Source organism: Osmerus mordax, chromosome 22 (assembly GCF_038355195.1).
Source record: "Osmerus mordax isolate fOsmMor3 chromosome 22, fOsmMor3.pri, whole genome shotgun sequence".
In the NCBI taxonomy this organism is placed as follows: Eukaryota; Metazoa; Chordata; class Actinopteri; order Osmeriformes; family Osmeridae; genus Osmerus; species Osmerus mordax.
Window position 1 is genome coordinate 9,638,560 of NC_090071.1, and position 17,791 is coordinate 9,656,350.

At 45.7% G+C, this 17,791-nt stretch overlaps 2 protein-coding genes across 11 annotated transcripts in view; both read right to left on the reverse strand.

The window, feature by feature from the left end:
* Positions 1–1,358: 1,358 nt before the first annotated feature.
* LOC136965915 (ras-related protein Rap-2a-like) lies at positions 1,359–6,012 on the reverse strand. Its single transcript, XM_067260216.1, has 2 exons — positions 5,333–6,012; positions 1,359–1,980 (listed from the first exon to the last, which is right to left on the reverse strand). Exons 1-2 carry the CDS (start codon positions 5,644–5,646, stop codon positions 1,743–1,745), a joined length of 552 nt encoding a protein of 183 aa, XP_067116317.1. The 5' UTR covers positions 5,647–6,012; the 3' UTR covers positions 1,359–1,742.
* A 4,160-nt stretch (positions 6,013–10,172) lies between these two features.
* The window catches only part of mbnl2 (muscleblind-like splicing regulator 2), a 37,655-nt gene continuing 30,036 nt past the window's right edge, over positions 10,173–17,791 (reverse strand). For 3 of the 10 annotated variants that reach the window (XM_067260035.1, XM_067260036.1, XM_067260034.1), the window contains exons 6-9: positions 16,648–16,701; positions 15,983–16,133; positions 14,779–14,814; positions 10,173–11,166 (exon numbers count right to left, since the gene is read on the reverse strand). In XM_067260035.1, coding sequence (XP_067116136.1) covers positions 11,042–11,166; positions 14,779–14,814; positions 15,983–16,133; positions 16,648–16,701 — 366 coding nt within the window. In that variant the 3' untranslated portion in view covers positions 10,173–11,041. Of the gene's footprint in view, positions 11,167–13,845; positions 13,941–14,778; positions 14,815–15,982; positions 16,134–16,647; positions 16,702–17,791 lie in introns of all 10 variants that reach the window. The other 7 variants (XM_067260037.1, XM_067260042.1, XM_067260040.1 and 4 more) reach the window with 7 other exon arrangements.

Sequence of the window (17,791 nt, forward strand, 5' to 3'; positions counted from 1 at the left end):
AACAGTTATTTTCAACTCCAAAGCACTCCACCTTTCCACCCGGGCACCCACACCTCCCACTCACTCCATTAGTGTCCCTGTCATTCTCCCCTTCCTGTTCTCTCTCGACAGGTGCTGCTATGAAATGTCTTGACTGTCTGTGCCAATAAGCTGCCAGGGTGAGGTAAAATAATATCTAGGTTGGCTACATCATTCTTAAAGTAGGAGTAAGGACATGTTTGTTTCCACAACTTGATAGAGTTCCAGGACTGTAATACAGGCTATGTGACAGATGCTTGTATTAGACTAGGATAAGTAGTTGGCATTCATTAGCAGGAATGTCTGCTAATGGATCTCAGACATTGGGCTGGAGAACAGAGCTAGATCCAAACGCAATAAATCAGACTGAGACCACTGTATCTTATTTGTTCCATAAAGTGTGGAGGAAAACCAGTATGTATATACCGGCCTGGCATCCTATGAAGTTTTATGAATCATCTAGTATGTATTTCAGTCTTGTACGCATTGTTTATTAGCATTACTGATCTATGGACACACATGCACACCATAGCATAGCGTTTATATCCTGGGTCCTATCTTGTGTCGTAGCTGCTTCTGTGGACGTCAACACCCTGATTCATTGATAAATCATGTCTGGTGATACCATCAGTCACTGTACTTCCTGTAATTACATGGCCTGTGCCGTCTCCCAAGTCAACTTGTTGTTGATCCTCAGGGTCTCTGTCTCCAGGGCCTCAGCAGGTTTAGGGCTCACACTTCCTGTTCCTGAATACAGGATTAACACAGAGGCCTGTGTTATCCAGAGCGATTTACAGTAAGTACAGGGACATCTCCCCAAAGCAAGTAGGGTGAAGTGCCTTGTCCAAGGACACAACGTCATTTGGCACGGCTGGGAATCGAACTGGCAACCTTCAGATTACTAGCCCGACTCCCTCACCGCTCAGCCATCGGACTCCCACTCTGACTCCAACATTTGACCACACTATATATGGTGATATAAAAATCTCACTGTGAAAATGTGCGTAGTGACTAATGGATTAGAGGTTGTGTAGTGTGCATACGCATATTATGTAAAGATTTCATAAAGGGTCTCAAATGAGCTTATCAAGCCTTTGGCTTTGTTTGAATGCATAAAGTTCCTGCTTGGCTCCGCCCACTGGACTAGTGGCAGGCCGTTAAGTTTAGAGTTGTAAATCAAATTCCCTATAAAGGGAATAAATTGAAATTCCCTATAAAGATTTGATAGCTAGCTAAGAACTTACCAGCCATAACACCAGTGCTGAAGACCAGCTGTCACATCCAAAGATGCTTTTAATCAGTGGCGATTGTTTTGTTTCCCAGGACAAATGCCTTTTAAGAATAGTGAGACCTTTTCAAGTTAATTTATTGAGGTGCTAAAATAAAACAGTTTTACCATGTCTCCACAGTTGAGCGCAATGTCCTGTACAAGTAGAAAATCTGTAGTCAGCGATTAATGTAATGAGACAAGGCAACTAATTGACCCACAGACAGAGTCTACCATTAATTGTGTCATACATCTATATGTCTGTCCGACTAAGGTTTGGTTGTACACATTCAACAACAGTGGAACAGGAAAGTCCAGACTGAAGTAATCAACACACTCACACTAAACCAATTCACTTTTGATCGTTTCACCGCTTTTGCCACAAGAGCTAGTAAATATTCTGAGTTTTGCGTTTGTTGCGCTTGGTTGGTGGACTCTTTCCCTTCGATCCTCCGGGTTACTGCAGACTGCAGGTGGAGCAGCATGGCTTGTCTCGGTCAGGCAGGGAGGACGAGTCCATCTGCCTGACGATCTCGGTGAACAGCTGGTCCACCATGGTTTTGCTCTTGGCTGAGGTCTCCATGAAGGGGCAGCCCCAGTCCTCAGCCAGGGCCTGGCCCTCGTCACACGACACCTCCCTCTCGTCCTCCAGGTCCACCTTGTTCCCCACCAGCACCACAGGCACGCGCTCGAACCTAGAGAGAGAGAGAGAGAGAGAGAGAGACAGAGAGAGAGAGAGAGAGAATTCATGATTAAGAAACGGTATGTATGGTACATAGAACAAGGATAAATGCCATTCCTGAGATCACAGGTTCAGAGGTGACCATTATTACGAACAACAGAGGTTTTCTGACATCGTGATCACACACACTGGCTTCTACACTGACCCGAGGAGCGCCGTCTGGGAGGAGAAACAATTCTTAAGCTGTCCTTAAGAGCCTTACGCCTGCTCTGCAGGGCACCATCTAAGGTTCAGAACAGCATGGCTGGCACCCACAAAGTACCCTCCCCTTTCACACCTCATGGCCCCGAATGGCATCATGCTGTTATGCATTAAAGCGACCAAAGCTTTTCCACGGCGCATGGTGCTTTCGCTCCATTGTTCGAATCCTTTCCTCTCATCTCGTCACTTTCCTGCCGTGCGCTCCAGCTTGTCTCACGGTGTCTCAGGGTCCCCCAAAGCTCTTCCCCGGACGTGTCGCTGACAGTTCACATCAGAGTAGCCTCTCTCAGGCGGCAACACGAACAGGGAGGAACGGGACCGCTCGTTGAATAATTGACCACATCTAATGGGAAGTTCTCAGAGAGCCTGTGAACGCAGCGCTGGGCTCCCTGTTACAGACACCTCCTCCTGCCTGGGAACCCGCCGGAAGGGGGGGGGGGGGGGGATTTTGGTGTTCAAGACAATCTGCATGTTGCTGATGGGAGAAACGATCCAGATTTCCGCTGGCGAACGATACTTTCCGTTTTTTTCATGAGGTCTTGGAATACAGACCGTTTGTTGGATGGACAGAACAAATGATTGTTGTCTCGGACGTTGCGTCGCCGGGAAAGGATCGATCGGGGCTCCTGGGAAACGGTGTCAGAAAGGAGAACTCGTGTCTCCAGAAGGAAGGATCTCCACGTGGTGGCTCTGCTCACAAGTGTCTCTCTGACTCAGGAGTGCTGAGTCATGGAAGAAGCTGGGAGCATCATCACTGTTATTCTTATCTGCAATTGGGAAACAGGAAACTATATAGATAGAGAAAGAGAGGCTGGTAACCAAGAGTGGATTCACCTGGCATGCACACAACATAACACAACACACACACACACTTACACACATGCAGACAATGGTGCAGAATGCTTTGCTTTTTACCAGCGCTAAGCATGTGTCACTTTGGGAGTCTTGCAGCCTAGAAGGTGTGAAGTGTGTAGGAGGAAAGTGCCACACAGACAAAATGTCATGTGGCAGAGATGCTGGAGAGGCTCTAAATATAGCTGGCCAAGCAAGCGCCACCTAGAGGAACTGCACAAGAACTGCAGCTGATCCAGTCACCAGATACAAACTGTATGTGCACACCTATGATATTGCATATCTACCCAGTTGTTGTGTGTAGGTATATAACTGTGGAGCTACGAGCCATCATCGATTGTCTCTGCTGTACAAAAGATCCTCTGGTCTCAGTTATATCTGGGATTGGAAGCGGTCTCATGTGAAAAGCATCGCTCCAGCCGAGAGGCAAAGACGGATGCATCGTAAAACGTCCACACTGCAGATGCTCACAGCCACTGTGCGAGATGAACACACGTGATGGAAAAATGTTTCCTGACTTCGGCTAAAAGGGAAAGGCTCCGTTCTTTGGCCATTTCACCCTCATGGCAGCTTGCCGTGGCCAACGGCTTTGACGAGAACTTCACAAGCAAGCAACCTACACCGTGAACTCGACACCAGCTTCACAATCCTCTGTGCAATTCTACTAATTACAGAGCAGCACACAGTCTCTCTACAGCTCAATGGCCCCCAGGCCTGGAGCTGCTATTGTTCTTTGGCGTTCATATGTCCTTAATTAACAGGGAAACTGGCCTACGCAGAAAACAGTCCTCACCACTGGCTTAGCTGTTAGTACAGTGACGCAAGCCACTGTAGATGGCAGAGTTGGAGAGTAGAGAATATTTGTATGGTCTCAAGGGATGCAGTTACTTATAGTTTCACACGCCCCCCCCCCCCCCCCCTTCTCCAACCCCCCACCGAGCAACTGCTTCTGATGGAGTCTTTCACAGTGACTCCAACTCTTGTTGAAGATTTATGACGCAGGCCCGCACCTACTTTGAAAGGCTATATTTTCGAGGCACTTAACGGCAAACCAGGACACCTCCAAGAAAATAGGTTTCTGTGTAAAGAGCCGTGAAAAAAGGGAGAGAGAGGGCTAGTAAAGACAGAATATGCAGAGGATACAGAAACCTGTTTTTGTCAGTGTGAGCCCGTGTACTGCTGATGTGAGTCGGGCCATAGCACACAGTGGGTGCGTGGAATACAGTAGCTCTGTGAGGAGTTCAGAACTTAGGTAAAGATCTTTATCACCAGTTTCTAAGCCGCTATACTAGAGAGATGCAGAAGGAATCCTGTCCAAGCGATTATTTCGCAAACAATGACTGTTCTCCTTTGGCACCTCACTCGCTGGCCCGTGAAGTACAGTCAGACCAGGATATGGGTTGGGCCTCAGTGTTTAGCAGTTCCCCCCTGGGAAATGTTGTTTCAGTCTCCATCCCATTCCTCGTCTCTATACACTTAACGGCTCACTGTGAACATGCTGTTATTAGACACAGCATCAGCACAGCGTGAGAAGCCTCTGATGTGCTGGGCAAACATTGGCGCTCCACCCGATACAATCATAAACCTTAGCAAGCTTCGGAGGAAATCATTAAATCATTAGGTGGCACACCCAGTTTGGATTTCCCTGTGAGGGCTTGGTTTATTTGGTTCTTCTGTGGAGCATTGCAGTTGGGGGTTACACCAACAGCATGTACTCTGATGTAACACAGACACTAGCCACTGTCTTTGTCTGAGATGTGTAGACTTGCTTTCCTGAGAATCTCCCTGGGTTATAACGTAACAGACCAAGGATTTTTTGGTTTGGTTTGCAGGTACCTGGGTTTGAATCCTGTTGGTCACATTGAAACAGAACAGCCTTGATGGTACCTCTCTCCAGCTCCCTGTTGCTTTCTGTGTGCCAGGAGTTAAAATGTTCCTCATTGCTCACTAATGGAGGCCTGATGTCTTCTTGGCTTCCAGCTGAACACAATCCCATTAGGTTCTGGTGAGTTTGCAGAACTCAGCGTGATGTGATTTCTGCTCGCTGGCTCAGCACTTGCTGTTATTTTAGGGGGAAAATCCCCTCTCAGAGATGAATGGAGATATTCATGAAGACACTTTCCTAAAAGGTATAGTGCGTGCTGGTTAGCTCCTCGCCAAAACAGTACAGTTACAAAGACACAAATACACCCACACAAACTTATGACACCTGCTCAGTCTAGGAGTGCTGTAATTTCCTTTTTCATACTCACCTTTTAACCCTGATAATCTGATCTCTCATTGGCTTGATGTCCTGAAAACTTTGTTGATTGACAAGACTGTAGACCAGAATGAAACCTTGTCCGTTTTTGATGTAAAGGTCTCTCATAGAAGCAAACTGTTCTGTTCCAGCGGTGTCGAGAATCTCCAGCACCGATGGAGAGGAATCCACCTCAATCTCTTTCCGATAAAAATCCTCAATCGTAGGGTCATACTTTTCGATAAATGTTCCAGTCACGAACTGAACCGTGAGGGCGGACTTTCCCACGCCACCACTGCCGAGCACCACCACTTTGTACTCGCGCATTGCGCTCCAACGCAATGTGATCTGATCAAAGCTCAAAATACAGTGGCATCGTACATCGGATCTCAAAGCATTGCAATATAGTACAATGCATATATCATGACATTGACAAGGAAAGGCCAAGTCAATTGAGAAATACAATTCCTACTCCACGTCTCATCAAAAGCAAATAAACCGATTAAGAAAACACGAGAAAACAATATTATTAAATAGTGACTTAAATATGCGGCACAATTGTATAAACTTCCTGTCCTTCAAATTTATAGCAGTCTTATGCGCGTAGTTTTCTTTTGCACATGAGCAGTATATATGGTGCCCCTTCTAAATCGGATCCCTAATAGCGTAAACTCGCCTCTTGACTACGTCCTTCAGTCGCCATTTGAAGGAAAAAATAACGGACTCCGTGTTGTCTAGGCTCCTTTGCGAAGATGCCAGCCAGAGACACATTTAAGCAGGACCACAAACCCATATTGCTCGTGCGCGTTTTGCACAGCAGGATACTCTGCCGGTGTAACACTGACATCTTTAGACGGGAGAAAGCATCGAACCAGGACTAGGATGCTAACTGTTGAACTGTAATGTAAACGACATTGGATGCTTTTTCTATGACAGCAAATTGGTCTTTCAAATGGGTCGTGGCTAAGAGACTTGCTGTTTGTTTATATAGGCCTAATGAAAAACAACATGAACAACCTAAATTTAAAAATAAATATAAATGAAAGGATAACAAACAAACATTGAATAATAGCAGAACACACACATCAAACAATACCTTGCTTATAAGTCTATATGTTACGAGCTTTGTCGGTTAAGAATTATGTTCAATATGCACGACCATTAACCTGCACCCACACATTTAATGACGCAAGGCTGGAAACAATCTGATCCGTGAGTCTCTGGCCTGGACCGAGAGGATATAGGTAACCGTGACGTCATCGGGATACCGATTTCATGCAAGTGTATGGCAATGATGTATATCAACTGAAGATGTAACTGTCTTTAGACATGGAAACAAAAAAAATTACGGGAATTGATGACGTACACAAATATGAATGCTTATTGCATCTCATCCTGTTTTGCTTTTGTTTACATGTACAAGCTAGTAATAAGCATGCGTTTGAGGCCAATGTATCTAGCGCCATCGTGTGACATACAGTTGCAACTTTTGAATAATCTGATATATAACGACTTTTGCAATTAATTCTCACAATGTCCCCTTGATAAAAGCATTTGTTAATCGATACTAAACAGATGAATGGTCCACCCGACAAACAGTCTTTCATTTTCTTTATTTCTTTCAATAAATTTTACACTATCTTGCTGGAACCAAAACATTTGACTATAGTAACATAAAGTAGCACAAAATATATGCACAAATCAAACATTGAGAAATGGTTACATTGAAACTAAGAATCCAATGAGGGTCTTGTTGTCTGTTTATGTTTTAGTTACATCTTCGATCGGATACTGCATCTCGGATGGCATAGCAGTCACAAGTGATGGCCAGACCCTCCGGTTATGAATCGCACCCACACCACCAGGTTCTGAACTGGAACAGGACACACGCCGGATTCCTGTACTCCAGTCAACTCTTTTGGCTTCATAATGGAAATGTTCAAAGTAAAAACAGAAACAATATAATATATATTTATATAGATATATATTTTTGTTCAACTGAGAAGTCACTTCAGTGGAGACCCAGTTCACAACCTTTTTTTTCCTATTTTAAGAGCTCTGGAACATGAAACCTTAAGCACGATGGACTAAAGATAAGGCAAAGTGTTTGGATAAGCATGTCTGCTCAGTTGACCAACTGCTCAGAAAGTGCTTACATTTTCCTGTTACCATCAATCAGTCATTGTCAACACATTTCAATACATTACAGTTCATTTCAATACAATTCATTTCCATTCATAATGCTTGGGTCCACTCACACGGACCCAAACTGAGGACAACCTGAAGTTTGTCTCATGTGCAGACTTTTTTTTGTGTGTTTTTCAGTATAACTAAAAACATTCAGTATGTTATCATGTAGTCCTAAAAACAAGGTGAGTTTCTTCTCATGCAGGATGCTTAATGAAGATAATTTACTCATAGTAGTAACTGGTAGTGATTAATACACAGAACGACAGTGTTGCCGACGTGTTGCTAAGAGTGCTAGATCCTACAGGAATCTGCACATCAGTCACATATTACATTTTCTTTTACAGGAAGAAAGTGCAATCCATAACTCTGATGGACCATCAAGCATACAACTTTGATTAACCATTGCCTCTGGTGCTGATAAAACCAATGGTCCTTTCTTAGGGGTTTTTACATCTTAACTAATTAATAGACAATTCACTTTTTTATCCTACAGAATATTGGTAACTTTGCCTAAGTGTTACAGATACACCTTTATAGAGGCTGTTAAATGCTAATGAAAATATTATGTCATTAAAATCTCAACAAATAATAAGAAATATTCAAATCTGCTTTACAATCTAGCTTGTGTACAGTGTTCTAGAAAAAAAAAGAATCAACTTAACAATTACATCATTTACAAAAATACCGAACTTTAGTAATTGCAACTTTAGGTTGCCACAGCAACAACTTAATATCGTTATGAAATACTATCATACTAGAGTGAAAAGTACATCCTTTTAAAATCGTCTTATTTTTTTTCTTTTTTTTGGTAAAATGTCATCTATACAATAAACATTTTAGTATTTTTATATTTTTTTTACGATACAAGCAATTTCAGAGCCTTGCTCATTACTGCAATGCGATGACCTGTGTTGATGACAAGGCGAGAAAGATCCAGTAGCTTTCTATTGGTGGCTTATAAGACTCCACCCCTTAACCCTGACCAGCTCCTCAGTTCCTGAGCTGCCAGACTAGACCTTGAGAAGGGACCACCGTGCAGAATGCAGCACAGCTCAATAAATTACATTCATTTCCAAATATAATAGGTTACAACATAGTTCCAACTAAAATTTGACAAAGTAAAATAAGATAAATTACAACAAAATATATCTTTTTTTTTTTCACCACACCAAAAGTTACATTAAAACTGTAACTTTTGTGAAGAAAACCTTAGTAAAAGTGAATGAAAAACAAAAGGAAACGTAAGCGTCAAGACCAGTGCCCTATTTTGCTGAACCAGATGTGTCTTGTTGTGGATTGTCTATGTAAATCCAGCACCATGAATAAACATCATGATTCTGATCAAATTCTTTTGAACACAAACACACACACATTCCCCTCTCTCTCTCTCTCTCTCACACACACACACACACACACACACACACACACACACACACACACACACACACACACACACACACACACACACACACACACACACACACACACACACACACACACACACACACACACACACACACACACACACACACACACACACACACACACACACACACACACACACACACACACACACACACACTCCCTTCCCCTCTCTCTCTCTTTCTCTCTCTCACACACACTTCCATGCATGCACAAGCTCACATACACTCTGTGTAATACTACAGACATTGAATACACTGCCATAAAGACAGCTAATATAGTATGGAGGTTGGTTTAAAACAATGCTAGTACGTTTTAAAACATATTGGCATGTAAATAACTGATTCTATCGATAGTCTTGACACACATACCTTGATAGTTACATCAAACAACACAATTTGAAATTTATATAGAATACACTGCTATGACCATGAATATAAACTCTCAAAATAAGAGACATATGTTACGTACACACACACACACATCACAATACATCTTCTGTGTCACTTTTCCCATGTAAACTACTTAAAACCATGGTAACAATGAATATTACATCATGAAATATTCAACAAACATTCTAGCAAGCTAATCCTAATTTGACTGTTGTCTCTCTTTGTATATATATTTTTTTAAGTGACAAAATAACTGGGTGTGTTGGTGAACGACATCTACAATGACATGCACAGCACACGACTGTTCATGTTTTCTGTAGTTTTGGAGCTTTGCTTTGACCAACCTGTTTCTATCCTGCGGCAAAAATCAAGATTCTCCGGATGCTTATGGTGGTAAAGGATTTTTTAGGCACTTCTACTGTTTCTCGAATGGAACAGGATTATCGGTGATAGCAGGGTTGACGACTGACAGTCACAGATAGCCCTCCAGTCAAAGTTCAAGTCATCTCACTTGACGAGGATCGTCGAATGCACCTTTCGAGTCTTAGCACTTGTTTTACCCCTCTGTGACACCTGCCACCCCTTCCCCTCCCCTCCCCACCCCACCCCAGGCCTTGTCCTGTGTTGAGGAGCTCGGAGGCCTTGGCAGGGGCCTCTGGGGGCCCCGGGTCAGTCTGTCCCCAGACCTCCAGGCCCTGCCACACTGCCAGGGCTGGGCTTCACCACAGCCTCCTCCAGCCCTTGGCACAAAACACCGGCTGGCCAGAGGGCCTCTACTCCACCCCCCCCCCCCCCCCATGACTCCCCCAGATGAGCACACCCCCTACCGCCACCCCCCCTCCCCCCCTTAACCCAGCACCTATTCTAAAGACAAAACTGAACGGGGCACTGATAAAACAAACTAGAGCCCCCCCAGGTGTCCTTTTCAGCAGGAGATGTGGACAGCAGACATGGCCTGGCTGAGGTGGTTGTAGAGTCGTTCCTCACCCAGACTCTTACCTCATCTGTGCTCTCAGTGATGGGGACTTCATGTTTGGCAAGATTCATATCGTTTGTTGTCTTTACACCCCAATATCTTATGTTGGCAAGTGATTCCCATGATAGACACAGTGTACCACAGCATCTTAAAGGGGGGTAGGGGGAGTGTGTGTAGGTGCATTTGGGTGGGAGTGAGTGTGGGTGGAGGAGGGGGGGGGGGGGGTTGAGCTCCATTATCACTAGGACAGTCCATTTAGTAAACACTGAGCTCATTTTGCCCTGCGACATTAATATATGTATATATTTCTTTTTAAAGAAACAAAACTTCAGCTTGGCCAAAGCACCAGGAGTAACTGGTATAATTACATTGAGAGGGGGGTTCTCTGTGACGTTTAAAACAATGAAGCACTTGACAATAAGCACTATGTCTCTTATAGTGCAAATAAGGAGTTCTCAGGGGTGAACATTTGTGCAGATGTTCCTCGTCTCTGAACAAAATATGAAAAGAGGGACCCACATTGTTTTGGAGAAGAACAATCATCAAAAGAAACTCGCCACCTCCGCCTCTATGGGTCTATGTAGAACTGTACATTTTCTTTTTGTCTTTTTCATGTTAATAGTTTTTCTAGCAATACATATACATCTTCTTCTTCTTCTTTTTTTTTTTTTCTTTCTTTCTTCTTCTCCTGTGTATCTTACACCAGCACTCAAGTCTTATGGTTAACTGTTGAATGACACTCTTAGCATGCAGGTTGCTGTACCTCTAGCTGTGAGGGTTGGTAGTATTTACATAAGAACTGTTTGGGTCTTCTTAGTGCAGCTTCTTGACACGCCATTTCGTGCCTGACCATTACTTCAGGATTATCTGAGAAAGGAAAGAGAGAATAATTGATGAGAGAAATTATTTTACTTTGCAAATAACGCCAATCATTTTCTCAGGCTACTTAGAAGCCACTCCACACAAAACCTATGTGCAATGTACACCCTGCAAAGCCACTGCTCACACTAATAGAATGGGGCAGGGCAGATGACGTCTACAGAACGAGGAGGATTCTGGTGTCCGACACAGACTGAGCACACTGAGTTGGCTGAAGGTCTGAACATGTTGGGCTGGATGCCAGAGAGTCAGAATGAGACGGCGAGAAAGACAAAAAAGAGATGAATAGAGATTAAAAAAGAGGACATGTGGCTGTCGCAAGTAGGGGAGCCAGCTGATAGGCTGGACCTGGTGCCCATCACAGGGTGTCCAGCGAGGCTATTGGCCGAGGGAGGGCTGGGGGCGGGGGGTGAAGGAAGTCGGCTCCACAGCGTACCACGGCACAGGCCAGAGGCATGCAGGCAGACAGGCAGGCAGACAGGGAAGTAGAGCACACAGACCACTGAGCTGAGGGGAGAGCCAACACCACGTGGAGGAGGAACAATGGAGGGATGAATACGTATCTTTTTTTTTTCTTTTTTTTACACAAACATTGGTGCAACTAGGTGTACAACTAAGTGTGCTTCCCCCCCCTGTGCTTGGTAGCATTTTAAGCATGCTGACCGGACATGTGTGGGATCGTTATGGAGGGTGGGATGTGATCCGGGTGTCTGCCCAGAGGACCGGTCAGCCCTGCTGCTCTCCAACAAGACCTTCTCCGGCTGACCTGCACGCCTGCCTGTACAGCCAGCAGAGGGCGCCACAACCTCAAACCTTGGAGGTGATGGATGGTTCCGCTTGCGGCTAAGACAGCGAGTCTTATTAATATGACCCAGACAGTGCGATATGGGCCTGGCTAGCTGGGAGTCTAAGTATGACTAAAGTCATGTGTTAACCAGCTCACAGAGACAGTGACTCAGCGCTGATGAGATTCCCATCAGGGGCCTGTGGTGGCAGCCATCTGGGACAGAGAGCTTGTTCACTCACACACACACACACGCACGCACGCACGCACGCACGTACACAAACATGTGCAGCGAGGGGAGTTAAGGGTGAGGGAGGGGGGTTGGGAGGTCTTGACACACACACAAACGCGCACACACAAAAGCACACACACACACACACACACACACACACAGAGGTAAACAGACATAAACACACACGCATACACACTTGTCTGTTTGCTCAATCAGCATTCTGGGCGGATGCTGTGTCCTACAGGGAAGGGGAATGGAATGAGAAAGAGCGAGAGAGAGCGAGAGACAGCTGTAAGGGAGAGAGAGAAAGGGAACAAGAGCCAGAGAGAGAGACAGCGAGAGAGGGAGGGAGATGAGCAGACAGACATCGGCGTTGCTCCTGCTCCCAGTCCCACGCATGCATCTTTAACAAGGCGCCCTGCTCCCCGCTGCTGCAGCCAGTCACTCACAGGAAGCGGCACTGACTCACAGGAAGTGAGCTCACTGTTAGCCAATAAGGGGGAAGAGCACAAGGAACCTCCCAAAGGGATGAATGAGTAGTCAGATCCGAGTGTTCAACCACAGTCTACAGCAACATCGCCTGGTGCTCAGGGTATTCTTGTGTCGCTAATAAGACACATCTCATCCTCTAAAGTGAGATCGCAGATTGTAAATAAAACATTGAAACGTCAATAATGTAACGTGACGACAACTATCGGCAACAATCCGGCTACAGATGCCGTTGGTGGGGGAAGTGTTAAATGGAGGAGTGACTGCTGTCTCATGTAGCTGCTGGTGCACTAAACACAGACCCAGGCAGGAGGAACGGTGTTTGGTAGATGCACGGACTCTGTTCCACCGCAGGCAGAGAACTCTAATTGTCAGGTCTAAATTGGTGTGTGTGTGTGTCTGTAGACACACACACACATCTGCGACTTCCTGGCCCCTGCTGATACAGAGCCACGGGTGGCCGGACCGGAGCCATTTTTAGCCCTCGTTTCCGGAATAAAACATCCTTCCTGTCTCCTGCAACAGTAATAGAGGGCAGGAGCTGGTGGATCTATAGCAGGTCTGGACAGGCAGTATCCTCCAGACCTCCGACCCCCCTTTCGCCCCTCCCCCGGTCCCCTCCCCCAGCCTCGCTACGCCCCAGACTGGCGCTCTGCACACAGACACCACCCGACACGGCTGACGGATCAAGACTGACCAGAGGGGGGTGTGTGTGTGTGCGTATGCATGTGTGCGTGTCAGCGTTCAACAGACACACAGGCGACGTTCTAATGCAGGTGAAAAGGGATACTCGAGACACAACCAGAAATGGGGGAGGACAAAAAACAAAACAACAGACATGCGAAACAGGAAGTGACGCGACACAACTACGATTTTTAAACGTGAAAAGCTCTGAATAAGTGCTCTTCTGAGCCAAGGGGAGCTGGAAAGACCGTCCAACACGAGCCCATTAATCAGAACAACACCAGATATAAAAGCAGCAATGATCCTAACAACCCCATTCCCTCTGTTAGCGGGCCGTTCCGCCTCATGCGTTGTGTGCCGTCATCCTGCCAGCCAGGACGCTAGCAGGAGCAGACCAGGGCAGGGAGAAGGCCTCAGCTGGGTGGAACTTATTCAGAGCTCAGGGACGGATGAGAGGAAGCTTATAAAAGGAGCAAACCTGGTTGGCTGGTGCTGTTGCTGCGTAGGGGCCACTTGTGGCAGGAGTTGCTGCTGCAGAGACAGCGGCGGGCGTAGCGCTGTACATCATGGGGACTGTGTTCAGGAAGGGGGAGGGCAGGCACCGTGGAGGCAATGGACAGGGAGGGGTGGAGCGTTACGGTAATGGTGGTCGATTGTTTTTGTTGTTGTTGTCGTTGTGTTCGTTTGGGAGTGGTGGATTTGTTACAGAGCGGCAAGCCATCGTGAGGTTAGACCAGCAGATGGCATGCAACCACAATGCAAAGCGAGAAACGCATGGGAGGAGAACACAAAAACAAAACAGAGGAGAGAAGCTTATTACAATCACAAGTAAGGAAATTTAGCCAGACAATCAGTTTTTCCCAGAGAAGATTAAGATATAAGTTGCTAAATTAAAAGAGGTTCTTCTTGGGTTAGATTGCCAATCGAGAGATCACATTTGTTCTCTGAGAAACTGATTAAATTTCCTAATCAACAGAGCACAGCAATGGACAATTTCTATTATACAACAACAAATTCAATTGGAACTGTACACACACGTTTGATTGACAAGGCATTCATCGACCTAAGTTTAGTTTATGGTCGACTAATCGACCATAAACTAAGCATTGACAGGAGAGTTAGAACTCAATCAGAAAATAAAGCTTCAGCTTTTTCATTCCGGGTCCGGTTCATCATATCTCACAGGTGAGCTCAAATCTCCACGTGCCATCTCCTACGGCCTATTTCACCAATTTCTTTATGTACCGTTTATGTACGGTGCGCTGCGGTCAATGGGGGGTCAAAGTGATCGAGTCACCTGTGAGAGCTGAGGAGAGACCCTCCCTCCCTCCCCTTCCCCCCCCCCGTGTCAGAGAGCGAGAGAGAGAGAGAGAGAGATAGATAGAGAGAGTAAGGGAGGAGAAGAACCTACCAAGGCTGCTAGCAGGAGTCATGCACAAGACTGACCCTGTGTGCCCATGCAGTGGACAGTGAACAGGAGTTAACAAGGGGAGAAAAAAAAAACAAGGTTAGAGAAGAGCCAGAGGTCTGACCAAAAACAGCATGCCGTTCATACAGGTGGATTCACAGGGCAATCGTCGGTTTCAAAACCGCTGGAACATTCTGAAAAACCGGGGTCCTCACATTTACTGAGGCCAATTTACAGCACGGTCGGCAGAAAATAACATTTTACCACCCTACAGGACTAAATATAGTTCTGGGGGAAGATGCTTCAAATGGGTTATTTTCAGTGCGAGAGGGTAGAAGGAGGTTAGGGAGCTGGAGGCTAGAGGCTGTTATCAGAGCGGAACATGCAGTGAGGGTGGACCGCGGCAGTCTGAACAAGCTTCCCACACAGGTCCGCTGTCAAGAGGTAATGGGGGAGAGGAGAGGGGCCACAAGGCATCAACCACCACAGAGGAGAGGGAGGGACAGATAGTCGTCTCTTCAAGCGCAAGACCGAGCAGAAATGGAACCATTAGCAACCGCTAACTCCCTTATCCACTAGCCTGAGGTAATGTTTGGCCAATTTTTGGGAAGAGAGCTGACTAGAGAGTTTCTCTGGGAGGAGACAACACCGATGAAGTCTGTAGACCTTCGCACAGCGAGAGATGACCCTTCTTACTATCACATTGGGCTGAACAGCCGGTGTCGAGCGTTTTTGTCGACGCCGGCTGGCACCTCATGGGTGCTGTCGTTAAATAAGGAGGTGTTGAAAACGCCAGGTGTATTTTATAGTATTTTCAACAGCCATACATCCCGTCATCAACGGTTTTAACTACAGGACTTTTATAACCCTGATCAAAGCTTAGCCATGCCTCCACCCAGTCTAACCACCTGGCAGCCATTACCTGTCCTTACATGGGTGTGGATTCACTCAAAGTACAGGCATTAATGACACCTCTATCACGTGCGTAAGCTTCTATCCTGACCCAAACTCATATACTCTTCTGAAATGTTTGTTAGTTTGTTAAATAAGGAGATGCCATCCATTTTTTGTTTGTTTTAGTTTGACAACTATTCAACTATGTTTTTAATGCTTGCATGGGGACTTTGAAGAGTTAGGGGAAGCTCCATCCAGTGAGAGTGTGTGTGTGTGTGTGTGTGCGTGAGTCAAGTTGGGGTGTGTCTCCTACCTGTGGGGAAGAAAGCGGGCTGCTGGAGCTGTGCGTTGGCCAAGGCCTGCTGATAGTGCAACATACTGGGGTTGAAGAGAGAGCTGGCCCCGTTGCTCTTCTCCAGGGCTTGTCTCTTTGGTAGGGGCTGCAGCATGCCGTGGGGGAACGCCTGCGTGGGAGGGGGGGGGGGGGCACAACGGAGGAGGAGGGGGGGGGGGTGGGGGGGTGGACGTTAGACCAGAGGCTGAGGCCTCGCACCAGCAACATGCCAGTCTTGACAACAAGATCACACTCTGCTCTGTCGTGGCTATAGGCACAAGCACGGGTTACGACAAGGTCACAATGGCAACTTAGGTTTAAAATAGTCACAGACAATGAGGGAACTACACACAATATCTAGCAAGCCAGTTATCAACAATACACTTACAGCGTAAAGAAAATCATGAAATACTTAAAAATTAGTACAGGTAAACATTGTGTAACTGATACGCAATTAATGAACGTAAATCATAGTTAAACATTACTTGACCAGTTACTTAAGCAAATTGTAGGATATTTACTTCATATACATATACTGGGTGTGTCTTACTGGTTTCAAAGCAAAAAGCCAAATTAAATTATGTGAGTTGCTACAGTACATTAAAAAAGCTACATGCAAAGCAAAAGGTGAAAGGTCAAAGTACCAGGTCTACAGTTGCCTCGAGGGGTCGCTTCATTGCTTTGGCAGTCGACTGAGTCTTTTAATAGCAGGCAGCGAGCACATGATGGCAGTGGGCCAATGGGATTCAAGCGTATTAACATACAGGTAACAGCAAGCAGAGGTGCATCATGGGGGACAGCATTGCATTGTGGATAGGTGAGAAGGAAAAAAAACAAAATACAAAATAATCTGAATGCAGTATACCACATACGAAACAATAGGCATGCACATAAACAAAAATTTGTTTTTTTTCAAAGAAACATTGCTAGGTTCTGAATTAGTACGAAAGCAAAAAGCCTCTACGTTACCTTTGGTTAAAAAAGCGTTAGAACTTACAAAATACTTTTGTAAAATGTACTTTGCTGCGTGCTAAACAAACTACTGGGATAGTATTGCGTAGATAGGTAAAAGTACTTCTCAACAAGTAAATCAGCTTGGCTAGGATCAACAATACAGAAGACTTTCGGTAAACATGATAAACAGTCGTTATATCTCGGAAAACGGCCGAATGCCAACCTTCGGATCTGAAGGTGGAGATCTTTGGGTTAGGCGCCCGGCCGATACACATGATAACAGAGAACGCCACCACCGGTGACTCTACAGACGCTATCTGTGGTGTTAAACTGGGTTAGGTGTCAGTGTGTTCTGGGTGGGAGAGGGGACCACTGTGACAGAGAGGGACATGAGGGAGGGACTGCTACACGGACCAGGGAAGCGGGACCAGGTACCGGTTCTTTTTGTGTCTGTCCCTAGATATTCCCATTCAAAGTACTTGAGCACCGTGTTAACATCGTGAAATGTTATGCGCTGGCATTTTGAAGCGGAGTACATGTCTTCAATATATAATGAGACACGGTCTCGGTTGTCAGATAATCACGTCCATCGGGGTCACAGGTCGAACCTGTCTGAAGTGAAGCCGGGAGCGGCGATGGAGGGCACACTCCGGTTACAACAGTGATTTTCACTCTGAAAGTCTGCTCGGAGGAAGCTAAATGTGTCTTGATCGTGTTGAGGAATGAACGGGCTAGAAGTGAATGTCAAAATGTAAAATCGGAAAGGGGGGGGAGCTATCAAATGTGGAGCTTTGTTTATGCGTCGTTGATATGCATCTATGGGTTTGTAAAACC